The following is a 20,363-nucleotide window of genomic DNA, read 5'->3' as shown; positions in this document are numbered from 1 at the left end:
ACACTGGACCTTGAGGGTGGTTTAGGATGTGGGATTCAGACAGTTCCATGCAGATTTGAGTTTTCTGCCTGATCACAGAGACCACCAAGGTGGTTTCTTATATTGAGGTGTTTGTTGCAGTTTGGCTCCCACTGAACTGAGGTGGAGAGCAGTCAGTGGATTAGAATGAGAATACAATCAGGGACTGTTGGTGTTGCTATTCTCTGTTTTTTTGTAAGTGACAGCATGGCTGAGGAAAGGCAGCTGCCACTTTTGTAGTGGTATTTGTGTGTTCATTTAATCCCTTCTTTCAGGAGGAACAGTGAATGCTACCTGCAGCACTGAACTGAAGGCTCAATTCCCCTTGTAGCTCATCAATTAAAGAGGAAAGGGACATTTATCCCTGAGTATTGACACTGAAGCTTGCTTTTTTTTTTGTCCACCTCTTGATCTCTGATGTTTTTATATTCAGCAGCTTTTTGGGGGCTTGATGCTACAAAATTCAGCTGTCTTTGAGAACCAAGGGGAGTGAAGTAGATGACAAGTTTTTGAGATTAAGGTACAGGTGCTTGTAGACACCTGTTTTCTCTGAGCTGTTCAGACTTGGGTTTAGAACATCTAGAAAAAGGTGTGAGAGGACCACTGACTTTCAGAGAGGAGCTCACCCAGAAAGAGCTGTAGAGAGGTGGGAGACTGGAGAGTGGAGATAGGTTCGATTGCCTGCCAGGTATGAAGAGCACAGCCCTTTTATGAAAGTAAAGGTTAACTTTGCCAGCTATATCTTTTAATAAGTATTTTTACAGTAGCAGTGTAAAGATTTTGATGTGGTTGTTATAGCTTAATTTCCCATTAAGGGTATTCCATACTCCATTAATCTATAACAATGTTCTTGAGAAATTTTACGGCATCTCTGCAAAATATATTTACTAGGGGTGCATTTTGTGGAAGAAGGTTCTGTTCACTAAATCCAAGCTGCTGAAAGCCATTTACTGACCCTGAGTCCTGGGATGCAAATATAGGGCTTCTGAACTTCTAATTATGTGCATGAAAGTTACCGCCATCTTCATGTTCTGTCCTGCCTCACAAATGCTTTCCCTTGTTTTCTGGTTAGTCTTACTCTTTCCAATCTGTGCCAACTTATTTACTTCTTTGTTGACTTGTTCCTTCCCTTGCCTTTTCACTTTGGTCTCAGCCAGAGCAAATCCAGCAGCAGAAGGCTTGCAAACACTGATTCCTCCCAGCTAAGGAAAAAGTCACAGAAGCCCTATAGAGATGTCCTCTCAAGCACTGTTTTTGCCATAGCAAGAGCAACGTGGCTCATAAATAGGAATTAACTATGCTATTGTACATTGGAAGTTTTATTTTTGTGTTACTGGTGCTGATTTGCTCTCAGGCACCTCAGGTAGAGCTGTTATCCCTTTGATAAGGGGAGCAGAGTGAAGAGCAGCTGAGGAAGGCTGTAACATTGGTGCTCTCACAACTGGTTTGTAGCCCTGTGGAGAACAGTGGAAAATGAACCGAGTTGAGGAGCCTTACGTTCTCTCATTTATCTCTCTGATCACAGCCAGTAATTAACACCAGTCTTTATATAAATCATTCTCTAGTCCTGCTGCAAGCACTCTATTAATGTACAATTTGGACTGAAAATTTAAATGCAGAAAGGTCACACAATGTTTTGTTAAGATTCCTCTGTCACAGTGAGAACTGCTACATACAGCACTATCTACTTGCTGGCTTCTTTCTCATGGAAAGGGATGGTTCTGAAAAACAGAAATTTTTTTTACATTTACGTACAAATGTTTGTTAGATGGTGTCTTTTACAGTAGAACTTAGCACATTGTAAATGTGTTTTAATTTTATGAAGCTCAGGAAAATAAGTATCGATAAAGTCGTCATTGAATTCTGCCCTGCTTGGGGATCAGCATAGCCAGTGCACTATCCTTTTGAATTTTTCCTCACATTTTCAAGGAAGAGGGAAAGAATTTCTTCCTGAGCAGTAAATAGTGATTAAATGGGTGAATATTGTCTTTTAATACTAGCAGTACAGTGAGCCCTGCTACTGGTGGAGGTAAAGACAAAGTCTGGCGTGGCCTGTTCTTTTAAGCTTCGATCCTAGTGCAATCTAACTGTTGGTATTCAGGGAATCAGGCTGAGGTGTGAAAGAGTTTGTTTCTGTTTCAGACTAATTTTCATAGATAATTTGTGTAGTTGTGAGCGGGGGGGTACCTCTGTCAAGGGAAGAGAAGCACTGATGGAAGCGCTCTTGGTCCTACTGTTCATTCCTTGGTTTGCTTAGGAATCTGCTTTAGCAATTGGTTCTGGAGAAACAAAGTCCTCCAGGAGTTGCTTAAATTAAAATAATGCAGCAAATGAATTAAAAATGCAGTAAAATGATACTGAAATATAAATACAGCATGATTTTTATTAGTTCAATGGAAAGAAGAATTTTAATTAAGGAAGCCCTATAACTAAAAGCACTAGCAGGTAGCTCAGGATAGGGATGGATTTTCCTTAACTTCAAGATGTTAAAATGCGTTGTACTTGCAGGTGTGAGTGAACCTTAGTGTGAAAATAAATTTGTTGGTAGACAAACACCCCTTCAGGAAGGGTCTTTTTGTCTAGTCACTGACATTAAACTGTACAAATAGAGATACTGCAAGCACCCTGTTTGTAGGCAAACTAAATTACATGTTTAGCCTGATTTTGCTACTCAGAGGTTACTTAGGGCTGACTGCATGGTACAGGATCTGCACCATCAGTCAAAGAGAAAATACTCCTTACCTTTGCTAGTTCTTGCTGATGAGTGTTTCCTCTGCAATCCTCCCTCTTTCTTTTTTGGTCCTCTGTAAGCTGACAGTCTTAACTTGGAAAGTGTAATTCATTTTGCACAGTAGTCTAAAGCCTGTTAAAAAGCCTGCAGAGATCATTACTGTTACACTGTAGAGTTCTGCCACATCATGTGTTGGGGATTCTCTTTCCATATATTCTGAGTAATGCTGGGGGTCGGGAGAGCAAAAAACTTTATTTTTTATTTATTTTCAGTGGGGGATGTAGGAGGAGCTTTGGAGGACGGCTAAGGTACCTGTTGCCTTGCAGAGGGCACTCCTTCAGTTGTCTTTGGCACCTGTACCCTACTGAAACTGGCATTGTATCTTCTAAGTGGGCACCATGTCAGACCAGCAGATGGGCTGCAGCAGAATCTTGCCAGAAAACAGTCTGTGCATCAAGTTTTAAATATTAGAGGCCTGGGCTCCCATCTGAGAGTGCTGTAAGAGCAGGCCATGCAAAGCTTTTCTGCCTGGGGTTAAAGGATGTGTCATCCTTATTCCAGCTTAGCGTAATTAACTTTGAAAGTCAAACAATTGGCTTCCATTGCTGTGGAATACAAAAACTTTGGCTCTGGTGAGCCACGATTAAGGTTTCACGGAAACATGAGTAAGAAATGTAGTGAAATTTCCTACCTGTTCTTAAGCTGGAGGCATTTGGAGTTACCTGCGAAGCAGTGGAGCAGTTGAACACTATTTTGTCCCAAAATCAGTTTGGTTTGGTCTGGTGGAAGATGGGCCTTATGGAGGGTTATGTACCTGTTATCTGTATAAAACCCCTCTACATTCTTAGAGCTACTTGGAAGAAGAATCTAGAATAAAACTTGTTCAAATATACTGCGCAGAAAAGTCTGTCCAGGAAATGATGCTGCATCTATAAAGTAATAGAAGCAGATTGTCCTTTGGCTGCATCAAAAGTGGAGTGTGAACACCCTTCAAACACTGAATGTTTCAGTTTTTGGGAAATAATTGGATATTGCAGTGGGAGGGGGAGGCAATGTGCTTTGTTTGCCTGTAAACATTTGCCTTAGCACCTTCCTGATGTAGGAAATGGTTGAAGTTGTGTTTAATAGCAAATGCTACTTTTTATTTACTTGTGTACGTTTTGTTTTCAGTAGTTCTATTGCTGCAGCTTGGATCCTTTTTTTATTGCTAGATGCTCTGAGCAACATTTCTCCCATTTGTTACCCATTGTATTTAACAGGTCTTGCCTTGACTTAAACAGGGTCAGAACTTTCCCAGCTTTTTTTATGGGTAGCCTGTGACCTCAAAAATGTGATATTTTTGAGATTAGTTTTGATTTCTGCAAAAACTAAGTTGATATATCACTTTTCAGGATTAGCTAATGAGTGGAACAAAGCAAAAATAAAATAGTAGCAGCTAAAGAACTTCTGAAAATACTTTTATTCATGTTTCCCAAACAAATATATCCTCAAAATATCCAGCAGTGGCAAAGACACCAGCTGTGGACAGGAACAGGGATGTTCTTCCAAACTGCCAAATTAATGCTGTTTTCTTTTCCACTGTGTAAACTTTGTCAACAAAACTGGTTCTGTGAGAGCCATTGAAAATATTTCACCATATTCCAAATGTGGCTGCCACAAATTAACTGCTAAAACTACAACAAGCACGTTTGAACTGGCAAAGGGAATTGGCACGTTCCTCTGTCAGGCTGCAGTTGTGCTGTGTGGTTGTAGGAAATGGCAGTTCAGCCACAAACACCCTTTTGTTACCATGGCTTGTTAACATTTAGAGAGCTCCTTTAATTAAAGTGGTGGCACTCAGCAACAAAAGGGATGAAATTCATGGTTAAAGTGGATGATGAGGCCTTAACTGCTGTGCTGGGTGAAACCAGGGAATTCTGGACATGGTAAGGTAAGTTACTTGTGCAGGCACTGCACTTGGAAATTATGGCCTAGGATGTGAATCTTACTGCACTGCTTCATTTCAGAGGGCATTTTGAAGCTGTGTGCTCCTCACTGGTATGGTAGCTGTGACTGTGGGATGAAGGGGAGGAAGGGAAAGCAGAGCTGTGCCCTTTGCCCTCTGCAAATGTTTTGTGAGACTCCTCTTGGCACGAGGTGAAAACTGCCACAGCCTGCTCCACAGCTTCATCCTGCACCAGCGCTCCCAGTTATGCAGCCAATGGTTTTGGTTGTGTGCCTGCATCAACACCCCCCTCCCCAAATATCAGGAGTTGTGCATCTCTAGTTGGTAAAAGCAGCATAACCTGGGAACTCATACCCTTGTTATGCTATTTTAAGGTTTTTTTGCAAACATAATCTCACCATATAGTGCTCCTGGTACTCTCTGTGAGTACTTATCTGCCATCAGAGACCTCCTGCCTATCAGCAGTGCTCTCCTGCAGAGTCTCTGCTCACTGTCCTGCAGTCTAGCATTTAACTGATTGTAATATTATAAATAGCCATGTGCTACCACACAGAACGAGGCTAGCACATGGCTAATTACGAGTATACAGTAATTAACTATGAGCTAAACTCGCAGGAGAGTATGTGGTGGTGGTCTATGAGGTATGTAATCAGACTGTTTGTTAAACCTTGGGAGCCTTTCCAGTCTGTTAAGTAGCTATACATAGTAATGAGACAATTTTTAAAAAACCATTTATGTTTATTTATGGACAAAAAAATTGTCTGTCTTTTTTCTGAGCTGCGACTGGAGTATTGCTGGTAGAGATCTGAATGGTAATTAAAGTGATGTAACAAAAGGTGCACATAAAACTTCTGCTTATCTGTATGGATGACACTGATTGTCCCAGCATTACCTGTGTAAGAAGTTCGTGTTATTCACTGGGACTGATGTGCCTTGTTCCATGTATGTGCCATAAAACGAATACCTTTTCTTCTTTTGTAGTCTTGATTGTAACTCGTTTTGTGGGGCACCTGTTTCAGTATCTTGTTGAGCTTTGATTTTTCTCCCTTTTCACTTTGTAACCATTGCCAGTTACGTTTGGGTTTATTTTCCTTCAGGATGTTCTTTCGGTGTGACTCCAAAAGCATCCAAGCCAGCACAGTGTAAGAGCCACAGGGGCAAAGCCCTTTCGCTGGGCTACCTCCTGTTAATTGCTCTTCATTACCCTGACAGCTGTTACTGTGTTCCAGATTATCATGAATGAGGCCTCTCTTTATAAAATGTCAAGAAGTCTACAGGGAAGTTAGATCAGACTCTTTCAAATACATTTAAATTTGATACTTCTCTACACCTATCAACCCCCTCTATTCAGTAACTTGGTATTGAATTACATTTTCTTATCCAGAGGTTCTTTTCTGATCTCTGCTAGTAAAGGGAGCACATAAAATTCTGTTTGGGTAATGTTGTTGAATGCAGTGAAAACATATGGGATGTTCTCCTTTCAACTAATGTCTTCTATTAACACATATTCTATATGTGGCAGAGAAAAATAAAAGACATAAACGCCTGTGCCTTAATTCCCACTTCAGTACAACAATATGGTAAGAATCTCAAAGTGTACCAAAATTTCCCTTCTAGTACTTTTGTGTTCTGAATGTGACTGTTACTTATGTGAGTTTATGGATAGTTCTTCACACCTTCCAGAGCTACTGTTTTAATATTTAAATTTTATTTTAATGTGTTATTGGCACAGCAGCATTCACATGGGGAAGTGTCAGTGGGGAGCCTGTGGGTGTTTGGGGTATGTACACTGCCAGATTCAACCCACATGCTGAACAGAATTGAAGGAAGATGGCAGCTGAAGGAGTCTGTTCATTGTAAAAGTATTTTTATGCCCTGACCATCAAAAAAAGTAAGCTTGGATGGTTTGATTAGATCCAAGTTTACTTGATTTTTATTATGTGGATAAAAGTGGTCTATTTTTGTGTGTGCTGATGGTTGAAGTGTTTCACACCTGGACTGTTGTTGGTATTTGATCATTATCAGAAGTTTGAAAGGGACACTTATTTCCTAGGAACTGTATTCTTTTTACCTTTTTTCAGTGATGATTCTGAAAGATGATTTAGTCTCATTAAATTTTAATCCCAGTGTAGCTCCATGTAGCTTCAGTAGTATCAGAGAGAGCTGATAGTTCTCTCAGGGTCAGAAGAAAATAGGATTGCATTGTCTGTGCACAGAGGTTCTGTCTCCTGGGCTGTAATTGGCACATGTGGTCAATTATTGTTTTGAAATCTCTACTTGCACTGAGAGGCACAATCCCTCAGCTCCCCTTTAGGCAGGTGGTGGCTATCCCTAACTTAGGCCAGTGTCTAAATAGTGCCAGAATAGAAATCAAGTTCTAGGGCCAAATTAATTGTAATAGAGGAAAGCAGACAATCCTGTCTAGAGGCATAATGTAGGTCAGAACTTTTAAGTGGTGTCTTTGTCACGACAGTAGATTGACAGCAACCAAATACAGTGGTTTTCCAATTGGCTGGAATGACTTAAACAGCATCTGTCCTAATGGAATAGCTCATTGTGGTGCAAACGTGCACTGAGGACATCCTGCTTACTCCTTAATGAACATGCAGGGGGAGGCTTCTGAAAACGTGGCTTAAAATTGCTTCTCTACTTGTTGATTAAAACTTCTGTGTGTGTTGCTTTTGTTTTATATTTCTTTGAGCTTGGCGAAGCTCTGACCTTTAAAAGCAGGAATTCAGACTATCTTTTGTTGTGTATTTTTTGGTTGCCTGACTCAGTGTTAACACAGTCTTTATTTGCAGTTGCATTTTGCTGCATACAGCTTGATCTCCATCTCTTTGCAGCATCCTCTCAAACACAGGTTCCTGTAGAAGATGATGCAGTGCACGTCATTAAAGTGGTAATGTGTAGATCTCATTTCTAAATTATTGACTTGCATGCAGTTCTTCCTCTAAATTATCTATCCTTATTTTCAGCATTGGGTCTCTATTGCATGCTTGTGGCTTTTGGTTCTTTGGGTTTTTTATATCCTTTCCCTGCTTGGGGATATATTTGGCATTTCCATGACACACATTTTTCCCTTGATTACAGCCCCTCAATGGTTTAGTAAGGAAAATTAGACTATGACCTGAAACACACCTGATCTATGATATTTCTGAAAATAGTGTCTTAAATAGTATCTGAAAGAATCTGTGTTGTTTATGAAAATGCATTGCCAAGCAACTTTTCTTTTTAGCTACCTACTAAAATTAAATTTCAGATGACATGGAATATGTGAGATGGGGAAAAAAGGGTTTAATTCTCTTGGTATTTCTTACATGCTTTTCTTAAGAAACTGTTGTCTTTCAATGCCTTTTATGGTACCAGTTTTATTTCTTTCTCAACAGGAATATCTTGAAAATGGCCCCTTATTTTCTGAGCTGAAGTTTTACCAGAGGGCTGCAAAACAAGAGCATAGTAAGTAATGTCTCAACGCTGATTCAGGTAGATGTAAGGACAAGTTTGGGTTTAACTACTTCTGTTAAGAACTGTTGCTTTAGAGCTTGAAAGCCAGCTCATTTATATACCCTGAACCAGTCCCAGTTGGTGCTGTGGTAATTCTGGATAGCTGTAGGATAGGTTTTGTTACTTGGGTGTTGTCCTTGTCCTTCCTGATCAGGAGGGAGACCAGAAGCCAAACAGCCAGAACAGGGCCCCATTTATTGTGTGCACAGCAATGACTGGACTCCAGAGACAGGCCAGCCTTAGGACAGAGAAAACACCCCAGACCTGGAGTTCTCAGCTGCCTTTAACCCAATGTTATGTTCTTCTTACTATTACAGTAAGAAAATGGATGAATCTCAAAAAAATAAGGTGTTTAGGAATTCCAGTGTTTTGGGGATCAGGCCTGGCTGAGTACAAGGGAAAAAGGTAATAAGATGAATGGTAATTAAGCCTCAATTTGACTGATGACCCATTTTCAAAAATGGAGATGAAGTCTTTTCAATCTGACACAAACTTGCAGTCATGTCTTAAAGGATTCCTCCCTTTTCCATATTCCTGATAGCTACAGGTTCATGGTCATGGAGAGACTGGGGCAAGACCTTCAAAGAATCTTTGAAGATTGTGGAAGCAGATTTAAGAAGGAGATTGTTCTGCAACTTGGGGCACGAATGGTACGCACAGAGAGAGGAAATTACTGTGGCTCAAATTTGCAGAGTTCAGCTAGAGAATAATCTTGCTAATACATCCTTTAGGTGGCTGCTGAGTTTAGAATTAAACGTGTAAATGCTATGTATTTTCTTACTTCTCTGGGTTTTTTTAGAAAAAAACAGTGTTGAGACCCCCTATAGACTGAAATTTGGTCAAACCAATTCTTTTCCTAATAGGTTAAAACACAGACCATCCACTTCAACGTGTGTGTCTAGACTGAGATGCGTAAGCCTATTCTCATGTTTCAACATGTATTGATTTTTTTTTTTCCAGTGTCTGAAGGGTATTGTATTAGACATCCATATTTGTCAAAGTTCACAACTGCATGCCTGAATGCCAAATTTTCAGTGTGTTTGCTGAACACACTGATCATACAGGCCAGGATTTGGCCAGTCTGCAAATACCAGTTTTGTTTTCAAATGGGTGTAGACTGGCACATTCCAACAGAAGATTACATATGTGCTCCTTTGTAACATGGTTTGTGTTGTGAAATACTGCTATTGCTGAGCAGAGGTACACAGAAAATGGAGTAGAGGCAATGGTCTTTAAGTTCTTCTAATGGTCTTCTTTAAGAGAAGAGGAACTCTTAGACTGGATACATCCAAAGCATCCTTTTAACCTAAACAATAATATTTTTTTAAAAATGAAGGGCTTTCATAGTCATGTAATTGATAAACTTGTAATACTCTTTGTGCTCTCCCAAGGTCAGGATTGGGTTGTTGTTTATATGAGTTGCCAAGTGCAAATGTGTTTTTTACTAATAATTAGAGCTCTTTGTGCCTCAGTAAGGAGCTGGAGGTGTTGATGCAGGGGGGTTGTGACATGAAATGCATGCCATGTAATAACTGGCTGGATTAAATTTATGCCAGACCTTTAGAACTGACTGAATCTGATGTTTCTAAGTGTTTCTTGGTGTTCTCATCATCTCCTCTGGTGTTTATAAAGTCCTGGTTTCATTTTTGCTCTGTGATTTAGAAGCTGGTACTCACAGGCAGTTGGGATATCTCATGCAAAGTATGGCTTGTTCATGCTCTGCCATCATTAGTCCAAGCCAAATGTGTCAGCTCAGTCTGTGTAGCCCTTGATTCCCCTGTCCAACTGAGAAATATTTGGTAGAAGGGTTAGGGGCAGAATGGAGAAGATGATGATGTTTTCTGCTCTGTTCTAAACCCTTTCCTAGTTGGATACTTTGGAATACATACATGAAAATGAATATGTCCATGGTGACATTAAAGCAGCAAATCTTCTTCTGGGCTACAGCAATCCACACGAGGTAAGTGTGTTTACTTATCTGCACTTCAACTCTACTGTGTTTATAACCATTGGAAAGTTTTAAGTTAATATGTTCTGCTGCAATAATTCATATATTAAAAGGAGTTTATGCATGAACATTCACATCCCCTCACAACCGATCTGAGAGTGGCTCTGTGGCACTTAAGGGCTGAGAAAGAAGCAGGACACAGCTATGCTTTTCTGGCTCTCCCTGTGTTCTGCTGACTGGGATACCAGTATGGATGGGTAAACTAATGAAGAGGACCTAATTGCTGCTCTAGGTTATGCCAGTTAAAGGGTATCAGTAAAGATTAAGGATGTGCCCCATTGTATTTTCATTCTTGGAAGTTCTAGATTTCTAGTATTGCCTTGAATTGTTTCCATGCGCTTACTCTCCTGTCCTGCTCCTTGTAGTGGATATAACAGGTAAGTAGGATTAAAGTTGCTGTTCTCTAAAGTCAGCCTTGAAATGAAAGTGCTTGGGTGGAATATTTTGAAACAAATCTTTTGGTCCTGCCACATTCCACATGCTCTTCTGATGTCTTTTTTTTCTTTCTTCAGGTAATAAAATCTAAGTATGCTTTTTTAATTGGAAAAACATCCTTTAGGAGAAAAGGATGTCTCCAACTTCACTTAAATATAATTAGCTGTAAGCAATACTTCCTTCAATTGTGGTTTCTCTGCTGCAGTGATAAACAGATCTTGCAAAGTAGCTCACTGCCATTGGAGGTGAACCATTCAAGTATATCTGCTCTTTTTAAAAGCTTCAAGTTAAATGGCTGAGTCAAATTTAACTTGTCAGCTTTCTGAAAGACATCATTTAAAAAGCAGCATGGCTGTTTAGGACAACCCTGGGTTTATACAGTGGTAGCAGCTAGTGCTGCACAGTTTATGGTGTTCTGCCGAATCCAGAGGAGGAGGCTCTTTAGAGCCAGGACAATCTGCAACCATTAGCACAACTCAAATGACTTTGCTTTTGTCTTGGCTGTTGTGTATTTTTATGACAGCAAGAAATGCTGCAGTTTTTCACATTGCAATCACTTTGGAAGTGTCCACTTAGAATAATCATAAAATGTTCATACTTGTAGCTGACTTGGCATTGGGCAGATAGCTGGGTGATTTTCTGATTTGTTTCCGGTGTTATTTGTATGAAGATTGTGCTGTACTTGTAATTTGCTTTAATGATAGTAAACTCATTGATGGGTTAGAAGTAAGGTACTTGTGAGTTACTGGGTAGATGTTTTAGGGTTTATTAAATAAAAGAAATCAATAGGTAGTCCAGTAGCTCCTTACTCAACAGTACAAAGTGTATGTCACTGCTGGGAGATTTTCTGTAGAATTTTGTTTCAGCAAAACTTGTCTTCCACTGCAATTATTCTATAAAACATTTTAAAAAGTTCACATTCTAGTTCAGAAGTGCTAATGGGGAGAATTTCTAATATTTGCTTGCATTTCTATGGTATGAGTTAAACTTCCATTCCTGTAAGTGTGAAGTGTTTGTGCCACCTTTCTCTCTGCCAACACAGTGAATAACTTGATTGTCTTGGTTGTTTTTGTTTTCTTAAAAAAGGTAAAATGATCAACCTAATCTCATATATAGGGAGTGAGAGCATCTAGCCTGTGGCAAACTCCAACTCAGGAATACAAGCCCAGGGCTTCTGTAGCTCCAGGGGGAGTTGGCATAATAAAACTGCCTGACCTAACAAATTCTGTGGTGAGGTTTTTCAGGAATTTTATGCCGGTGGGTTCTTTCTGTTTAGGGTCTAGGATTTTAAGAGAAAATAAATTGTAAGCATTCTAGAATTAAAGAAATTGTTTTTAAAAGAAACCAAAACTCATCTCTTAAAAATAATCTATATCTCTACTCAAAATATAATTCCATATTCTGTTGTGATGAAGAGGCATAAACCTCTGTTCAGAAAAGCATGTGTACTTTATACTAAACTTTATGGTTTTTGCAACTGCAGAAAGCTAGTGACAAATTTGCACGTAAGAATACACATCAAAAATTACTAAATGACAGAAAAAAATGCAATTTTTGCTGCTGGTCTCTCTCTCTCCTGTAAATTAACCTGGTGAATTTACACCACAGCCAATAAATAACAGTCCCCTTTCTGAAAGGGCGTGTGGAATCCATACTGCTATCCCCTACTTCCTGTGGCACAGCAGAGACACAAATAAAGTAAAGGTTCTGTCACTGTGTGACCTCCAAATGATGGTTAGAAATGGGGAGAAGCTCCCAATCGAGTGACCTCAAAGAGCTGCAGATGTGCTCAGCAGGAGGCAGCGAGGCCATTCCCTGAGTTACAGGTCACAGGATCAATTCTGCAGTCAATGTTTCTGAACACGGACCTGCACAGGGACTGACAAAGCAGCAGTGATGGACTGAGGGGAGTGCACAGCCCATGAATCTCACAGAGGCCTCAAAGGAAACTTGAAGTGATCAGACCTATAAATTACAGGTGAAGCACAGTCTCAGGGCTGTGGAGAGTTAAAGATAATTCGGTGCATGGTTCTAACTGTTTGTATCATAAAGCAGAACAAGCAGCATTGATAGAGACTCTGAAAGAAATTCAAATCTATTAATCTCATTTAAATGGTGATACTATTAAGAGGGACAAGTGGTCACGAGACAAGAGCTTAAAATCTGCATTTTAAATAAATTAGGTTTGGGGGAGCACCTCTTCCACACAACCACCTTGTAGTAGTTTTTCCCTATGGATTCTATGGGCAGACTTGCTGCAGTGTTGCAGACTCAAGTCTGTTTGGGTCTTAAAGCTGTAAATTTTAATTGCATTTACACCTCAGTCCTGGTTTTAAGTGTTTCTTAGACAAGGTAGTTACACAATAGAACTCTGACTTGATTATCGGAGATGGAAAAATACAAAATTGTTTCAAAAGATACAGAAATCATGCATTGATCTTATGGGAAAAAGTTGTGTGAAAGCAATTCTGACTTCAAGCTGTTTTTCATTGTGAGATGAATCGTTGTGATTCCTGCTTTTTAGCCCACTGGGACAGACTTGCTGAAGTGCAGATGAATTGAGAAAAATTCAAATATTTTCTGTTCTCCTTCAGGTGTTTTTAGGAAGGCTCCAGTAGGCAGAGATGCCCTGTGCCCCTTCCCCTCTCTCTGTTGGTAACCTGCTTCCCTCCTTCCTTGGCTTTTGTTTGTGAAAGATGCTCTTTCTGTCCCAATTACAAACTTCACACTTCCTGTCCTGAAATGGACCTGAGTCTGCCCTTATCCTTTTTGTAGTCCAGTATCCAAGCAAACCTGGCAGCACTCTGGCCATTGGCAACCAATCTGCCTCTTATTAGTAGGTATCAACTTACTTATTTACAGGCATGACATAAGCCTAGGAATGGAAACACAAAGAAAATCACTGTACAGTTATCCTTCCAGCAAGGAATCTCCTGCTCTGTCCTTCAAAGATAAAGGAAATACCACAAGAATCCAAAGGGCCAGGCTGATAACTACCCAGCTCAGTGCAATTAAATATCATCATGTGTACAAGTTGTAAGAATTACATGTTTAGGAGATATTTAGCACTTCAGACACCAAGCACTGTGAAGGAGTCATGCACAAAAAGGGAAGAGGATGGCTGAAACTGTGGCTGGCTGCCTGTGCTCACAGGTAATTATTTGTGCCTGTGATAATTCACTTGGCCAAGATGGGCACATTCACATGTGCATGAAATTAAAGGTGAAGACTTCAGAAATCTGGCTCATGGTCTAAACCAAAAGTCTATTAAAAACAGACCATGCCTAGCATTGCAGAGTCTGTGCAGACTGGGATGTGTAAAGAAGAGAAACCTGAACAAAAACACGAGTTAAAATAAGTAGGTGAGTGGGAAGGAGTGCACAGTGTACCACAGCCAAGCCCAGCTGTTCCGGGCTTATGTCCCTGCTGCTCCTTCATCACCCATGGCACCATTTCTTATTCCAGTGTCTTGTTTGTCTTTATTGCTCTGCTCTGTTTTGTTCTTTTTTTTTGTTCTTATTTGTTTTGTTGCTCCTAAGAAAAGAACATGTAGATGAAAACTGCCTTAATTTTTCTCAGTATTCTTTAATATTCGTCTGCTTTTCCCCTTCCCTATACCCTTAAAAAATCCACAACAACTATAAACTCTAAATTAACTACCTCTACCATATTCTGAGCAAATTTGGAAGGGCATGCAGTGTTACATTATCAAAAAGTGACAACTAGCTATAAAGAACTATATATCTTTTTAATGATGAAAGGGTTATAATGAGAATTGATGAAATGAAATTAATGGTAATTTAAAATAACACAGTCATTCTGATAATGGTTGTGGCAAGGTTGTAACAGTGCATTGCTGGTTTTGTACAAGCTGAAGGGGATTGATTTTTGTTGGTGGCCAAGAGGCTGCCATGTTTATGGAAAAAATGTGGTGTGAAAATTAGGGAAGTGATAAATGGCCCAGCTAGAAACAAGCTGAACTGGGACACTCATGGCCAGCTTTTGAGGAAAAGTGCTGTGATCAGATGTTAGGATCACCCTGCATGAGTGGCTTTAGAAACAGTTGCCTCTTTATTTCCAGGTCTTTCCATCATCAGTCAGTGCAGGATAACTTAAAGCTGCTTCTCGCTTCTAGGGGGTTTTCCATATAAATTGAAAACCGCTCTGCTGATGCGGCTACTGGAGATATTGTAAGCAAATCCGTTGGTTAAAAATGGACTGCATTAATGGAGCTGCTTAAAACTTAAAAAGAACATAGTTACTGCGATAGGATATGTGGTTTTGGGGTTTTTTTTAACTTACTTCAAGTTTGACTAACAAATATTCCTGGCTACTTTGTAGGTGGCCTGTTGTTGATGTAGTTTGAAAGAGGCTGGGCTGTCATATGGGAGTCTGTATCACATAAACTGGTATGGCCAGCCCAAACCAGAGAGCTGCCAGAGGTGCTGCAGGTCTATTTTTTTTTCCTAACAGTTAAAACCTCATTTTAATGTAAGGCATTGCCTTAATTTTTAAAGGTATTTTATCTTCCTGTCCATGTCAGAGACCTGTAGTCAAGCAAAATCCAAAGTGCACCACTGAGTCTGGGAAGAATGCACCTTCTGGGGTCCTCCCTCCTTGCCAGCCCACAAAGGATCCAGAAGACTCACAAAACTTGGTGTTTAGGGTAGTTTGAGTGAGTTCTCTGACTGACTATGGGCTCAGTTCGGGCAGCACCAGAGCATCAGGAATACGCTGCAGAACAGATGCAGGAGGAAATCCAAGTGGTCAGCCCAAGCCAGCTGATGCCCTCTCTCAGCTTTTGTAGCCATCCATGCCTCTGGTCTTTAATCTTGTATCCCAGTTTGGCTGGTCTGTCAGGTGAGAAACACCATTGGTAATGTTAACAGCCACCCCTGTGCAGGAAGCGAGTGCTGCAGCCCGGCTTACACGCTCCAGATAGGCTCAGATCCTGCAGCAGAAATGGCAAAACCAAGACACCAGCAATCCCGGGATCTGAAGTTGCCTGGAGCACAAACAGGAATCAGTAGTTCAACAGAATGTGCTCCACAGTAATGCATTACGTTTTCTTGAGGGTTTTTTGTTTGTTTTTGCCTTTACCAGCAGTGACATAATTAAATTGCAAGTGAGTGCCAGAAAAGTTCATTTTAGACTTTTTCAGTATAAACTGTTTTGTAGCTAAAGAGGAAACTAAACTAAGGTTCGAATAAGATGTTTTTCATTATCATATAATAAGGTTTAGTAGAAGTGATCTCTGTGCCTTCAGATGATTGAGGTTTTGCCCCAAAAATCTGTGGCTGGAATGGTGAATGTGGCACTATTGCAGTATATGCAATTTAGGCCCAATTTTTTTTCTCTTACGTTGATGTAACTCAGTGTATTTGCTTCAGAGTAGCTGAGAGTGAGTTTGGTTCTGCGTCTTTTAAAAAATGTATTATAAATTCAGGAGTGGTTTACTAGATGGTTTCCTGGGTTGGGAAGAGCTGGTTTGTTTCACTTTGTTTTATCTTACACTTTCAATAGTTTATGTAGGACGTTAGTGACAGTGGCATTCCACAGCGTGGGATTACGGTTGGGCCGGTGCCCAGCAGCCCTGTGGCCACTGTCCCTGGGGCCCTGGAGCCCTGTGTCCAGTCCAGCTGGGGGAAGCTGCTGCCTCTTCCTCTGGTTTTGAAGCTGCACAGTAGAATTGAATTTGAAGAGTCTCAGCTGCTGGAAAATCCAAACGGGGATGTGTGTGTGCCTGCTTAAGTTGGGGGAGGAAGGGGTCCCATAAGCAACGTGGGACTGCATAAAAGGCATATTGCAGTTTATGATGTCTGGATGCCCACCTGGAGAGCAGAGAGCTCAGGAACAAAATAAAATGACTGAAATTCTGCTCGACTCTGAAATAAGATAAGAGTATAGTAGTGGAAGGATTTAAATGGGGAGGGCAGCTGTTATAGCCCCCAGTTGTACATATTTTATCCTGAGGCACCATTTGGTTTAATAAAATTTAGATCTAAGGCTGTCCTTAACCTATCAGTTTCTTAAGACTTAATTATAAAGGTTATACTTTCAAAGGACAAAAGCATTATTCATTTGTCTGTTCATGTCTTCCAGGTTTATCTTGCAGATTACGGACTTTCCTACAGATATTGTCCCAATGGGAACCACAAACAGTATCAGGAAAATCCTAGGAAGGGCCATAATGGGACAATAGAGTTTACCAGCATAGATGCCCACAAGGGAGTAGGTAGGTTTCTTTTTTTTATTTCAGATGAGTGATTACAGAATGAGTAATCAGGCTGTGAGAGCTGCTGTACACAGGAGAAGCAGTGTTGGGGATTGCTCAGCCCCTCGTGGGGTGACCTCCTTGTGTGCCTGGGAATGCTTCCCCAGGGCTGGAGGAAGGGGCAGCATGAGGAACCCTGAGAGGCTCTGCACGCACAGCACTGCAGCCCAGGACACCCTGAGAAGAGCTCAACATCAACTTAATTGGTTCATGTTGGGAGGACTGGTTTGTGCCTGCTGTACCCTGCAGAGGCAGGATTTGCTAATGCTGCATTGTCAAGGAAAAGGGTTTGGAGTCTGCACTGTCCTTTAGGGAGAGCTGTGTCTGAGTGTCACCATCTGTGTTATGGGAGGATATTTCAAGATGACATTCCTTCTGCAAGGAGAAAAACCTTTTTTGAAGTCATAAAGTGTTAACTTTTTGAAATCTTTTTCCAGTAGCCTTTCATATATCTTACTTATTTAAACTCACTTTGATGGTATTGGAAACACATTTGCAGGTAAATTACATACATAGTCCTTTTATTGGATATTGATTGTACTGCCTTGCATTCCAAGGCAGACTTAATTCAACAATTCCCTAATTAGTTAAAGTCATAACCTATGTCTTGTATTCATTTACCATTAATTAAACCTTAGCTGTTTATTACACTGCAGTCCAAATCCAATAGCAGACCCAGAGAGCCATGGAAAAGGGACTGGGAGGTCAATATTGAAAATATATGGTGTAAAGTCCCACTGATGGCTGCATTGTTCACAATCAATATGGTCAATGCAACACAACTTTCTTAGTTGCTATGTCAGCAAGACAAAAAGTCAATTCTAATGTTATGCTAGTGAAAAAAATGGCGATTATTGAAAAACTTTGACTCTTGCTACAAAAGAGTGTTTTTGTTAACTTTTCCTTCCCCTTTCCCCTCCTTCACCCCCAAGATCATCTCAAACAGGAGGGATGGTTTGCTGCTGCCAGCTTGGTGAGGATCAGTGTCATGAGTGATAACTGCAGGAATTTGTGCTTGTTAATAGCTGCTGAACTGTTACCTTAAACTAATACTTTCTAACGAGTTTTAGTTGGCACAAACAACTGTATATTATTGCTTTTTCTATTAAAAGGACCATTGACCATGTAATGTAGAGGGTCTTGATAATTTGCTGGAGCTGTTAAAACCTGCAGTCGTTTAACTCTGGTCATTAGGAAAAATGAAATAAGACCAGCAAGTATTTCCTGCTAAGACAACTGCACCACTTCACCTGCTAGAAAATATTTTGTGGTGAGGAGAGCATCTGTTTTGGAGGCTTCTGGCCCTCCCAAGCATGCAGAGTGTTTTCTGGAGACCTGACTCTGCCTGCTTTGCCTGGTGGTGTGAGCGGTGTGGCTGTGCAGTAGTATTTGATGTGGATGCTCTTTGAAGGGTGGGTGGAAGCTGGAGTATTTGGGATTTGGCAGTTGGGTAGTTATAGCAGCCAGTTTGGTAGTGTTTGTGGATGGGTATGTGATTACAGGACAGATATTTCCTTTTATTTGAAAGTGCAGGGAAATTTTACAGGCTTGGGTGGCAAAAGGTGTGCAGAGGAAGTGTGAGGTAAGTTTTGTAATCTGTGTCTTGGATAACCTCCTCAAGTAGCTAAAGTCATGATAGAATTGGTTAAAAGCAGAGGACACCACAAAACAAAATATTCAGAAAGATAGTTTGAGGGAGCTTACCCCCCCTTTTACACTTGAAAAGTGTTTGCTTAGTAGCTACAAACAGAAAATCCACAGATTTTTCTGGTGCTTCTTCTAGAAGAGCCTACAGAACATGATGTGGGATCTGGTACGTTGCAGAACATCCAAACTCTTCACATGGAATGCCAGCTCTGACATTGTGTGATGATGTCCTGGTTTCAGCTGGGACAGAGTTAATTTTCATGCCAGTGGCTGGTGCAGTGCTGCGGTTTGGATTTAGGATGAGAGTAACACTGATAACACAGGGATGTTTTCGTTGTTGCTGAGCAGTGCTTACCTTGAGTCAAGGACTGTTGAGTTTCCCGTGCTCTGGCAGTGAGGAGCTGCACAAGGAGCTGTGGGGGAGCGTGGCCAGCACAGCTGACCTGGCCAAAGGGATGTTCCATATCCCAGGATAACAGGGGCAGTGGATAAACTGGGGGGGTTGGCTGGGAGGGGCCGATCACTGCTCGGGTGGTGCTGAGCAGCTCTATTGTGCATCACTTAGTGCCAGGGGGTTTGTTCCTTTTGTTCCTTTCTTTTACCTTCCTTTTCATTATTAGTATTTTTAAAATTTTATTGAGAGTATTAAACTGTTGTTATCTCAACCCATGGGTTTTAATTTTTTTCCCTTATTCTCCTTCTTGTCCTTCCAGGGAGGGGCAGGGGATGAGTGGCTGTGTGGTACTTTATTTGCTGGCTGGGGTTAAACCATGACAGACAACCTGAGTCCATTAAGGTCAAATTGCCTGAGTTTCCCACTTACCAGCAGAGCTCTCAAGGTCCCAGGGAAAATCTGCATGTGCAGCTGGACTGCATGGGTCCAGCTGGCAGAACACAGCGATGGGTTTCCCTGCTCTCTTGGTGTGAGGTTGAGTCACAGAGATGTCTCAGGGTGCTGAAAGACTTCCAGTAGCTGGGGCAAAAGGCTTCTGTGTTCAGCAGTCTCCTGGATTCCCCACTTGTGGTGGAGTCTCAGCACAGTCTCATGTATAAAGTGAGGTGGGGTGTTGTGAAAAGTCTTAATGTTGGCAAATGGAAGGTGCAGAGACAATCTTTATTCTGGTGTCACATTCCAGCTTTTTAGAGTGGAGTATTTTGTTATTTCAATGCTCTAGGAATATAATTCTAATTTTTAAATGCTATTTTATATAAATGAGATCCTTTCCAGAGGGCATTTGCTGCATGTGTGTAGCATCATAAATATCTCAGCCCCCTGAACAGCATCAGTGGCTATGCTGAGCTGGACAGATGAGAACATTTTGACTTGCTCATGAAGCAGCTACTGAATACATGCAGTGATTCGAGGGACGTGCTGAAGCTTTAACCAAATTAGGAATTTGTAGCTTTCAAAAGTGCCTCTTGGCAATGCTTGGAGCTGATACCCTCCTTGCACAGAGCCAGTCAAATGCATTCCCTTCCCAGTAATTTAAGTCAACGCCAGAGTTTCCGTAGTTGAATGCAGAGCTTAACCCAGCTGCGTGCTGGCTTATTCCCCAAGCTCTCTGTGGAGCTCACCAGGTGTAGAGTTGTGCAGTCCACTGGGATCCAGAAAGGTTCCTACCAGTGGCCACTGCGGGGAAACACTTTTGGGTGGTGGGATAAGTCCGTGTTCTTCTGACAGTCTCTGGTAAGGCAGAGTGGGATGTGCTGTTCCTATGAGCTGTGTTTGGAGTTCACCTGGAACCAAGTAGGGCCCAACTTGGCCTCTGCCACAGGATCCAACCCGTACCACTGGCATTCC

General features: G+C 41.1%; 1 protein-coding gene across 4 annotated transcripts in view; it reads left to right on the top strand.

The window, feature by feature from the left end:
* The window catches only part of VRK2 (vaccinia related kinase 2), a 37,321-nt gene that overhangs the window by 1,855 nt on the left and 15,103 nt on the right, over window positions 1-20,363 (top strand). For 3 of the 4 annotated variants that reach the window (XM_017745290.1, XM_017745292.1, XM_017745291.1), the window contains exons 3-8: window positions 7,496-7,593; window positions 8,081-8,150; window positions 8,516-8,603; window positions 8,740-8,848; window positions 10,066-10,158; window positions 16,744-16,876. In XM_017745290.1, coding sequence (XP_017600779.1) covers window positions 7,496-7,593; window positions 8,081-8,150; window positions 8,516-8,603; window positions 8,740-8,848; window positions 10,066-10,158; window positions 16,744-16,876 — 591 coding nt within the window. The remainder of the gene's footprint in view (window positions 1-7,495; window positions 7,594-8,080; window positions 8,151-8,515; window positions 8,604-8,739; window positions 8,849-10,065; window positions 10,159-16,743; window positions 16,877-20,363) is intronic. The other variant, XM_008642028.2, reaches the window with a different exon arrangement.

The sequence above is a fragment of the Corvus brachyrhynchos genome, unplaced genomic scaffold (genome assembly GCF_000691975.1).
Source record: "Corvus brachyrhynchos isolate BGI_N302 unplaced genomic scaffold, ASM69197v1 scaffold69, whole genome shotgun sequence".
Taxonomy (NCBI): domain Eukaryota; kingdom Metazoa; phylum Chordata; class Aves; order Passeriformes; family Corvidae; genus Corvus; species Corvus brachyrhynchos.
This window is presented reverse-complemented; position numbering and strand designations above follow the sequence as displayed.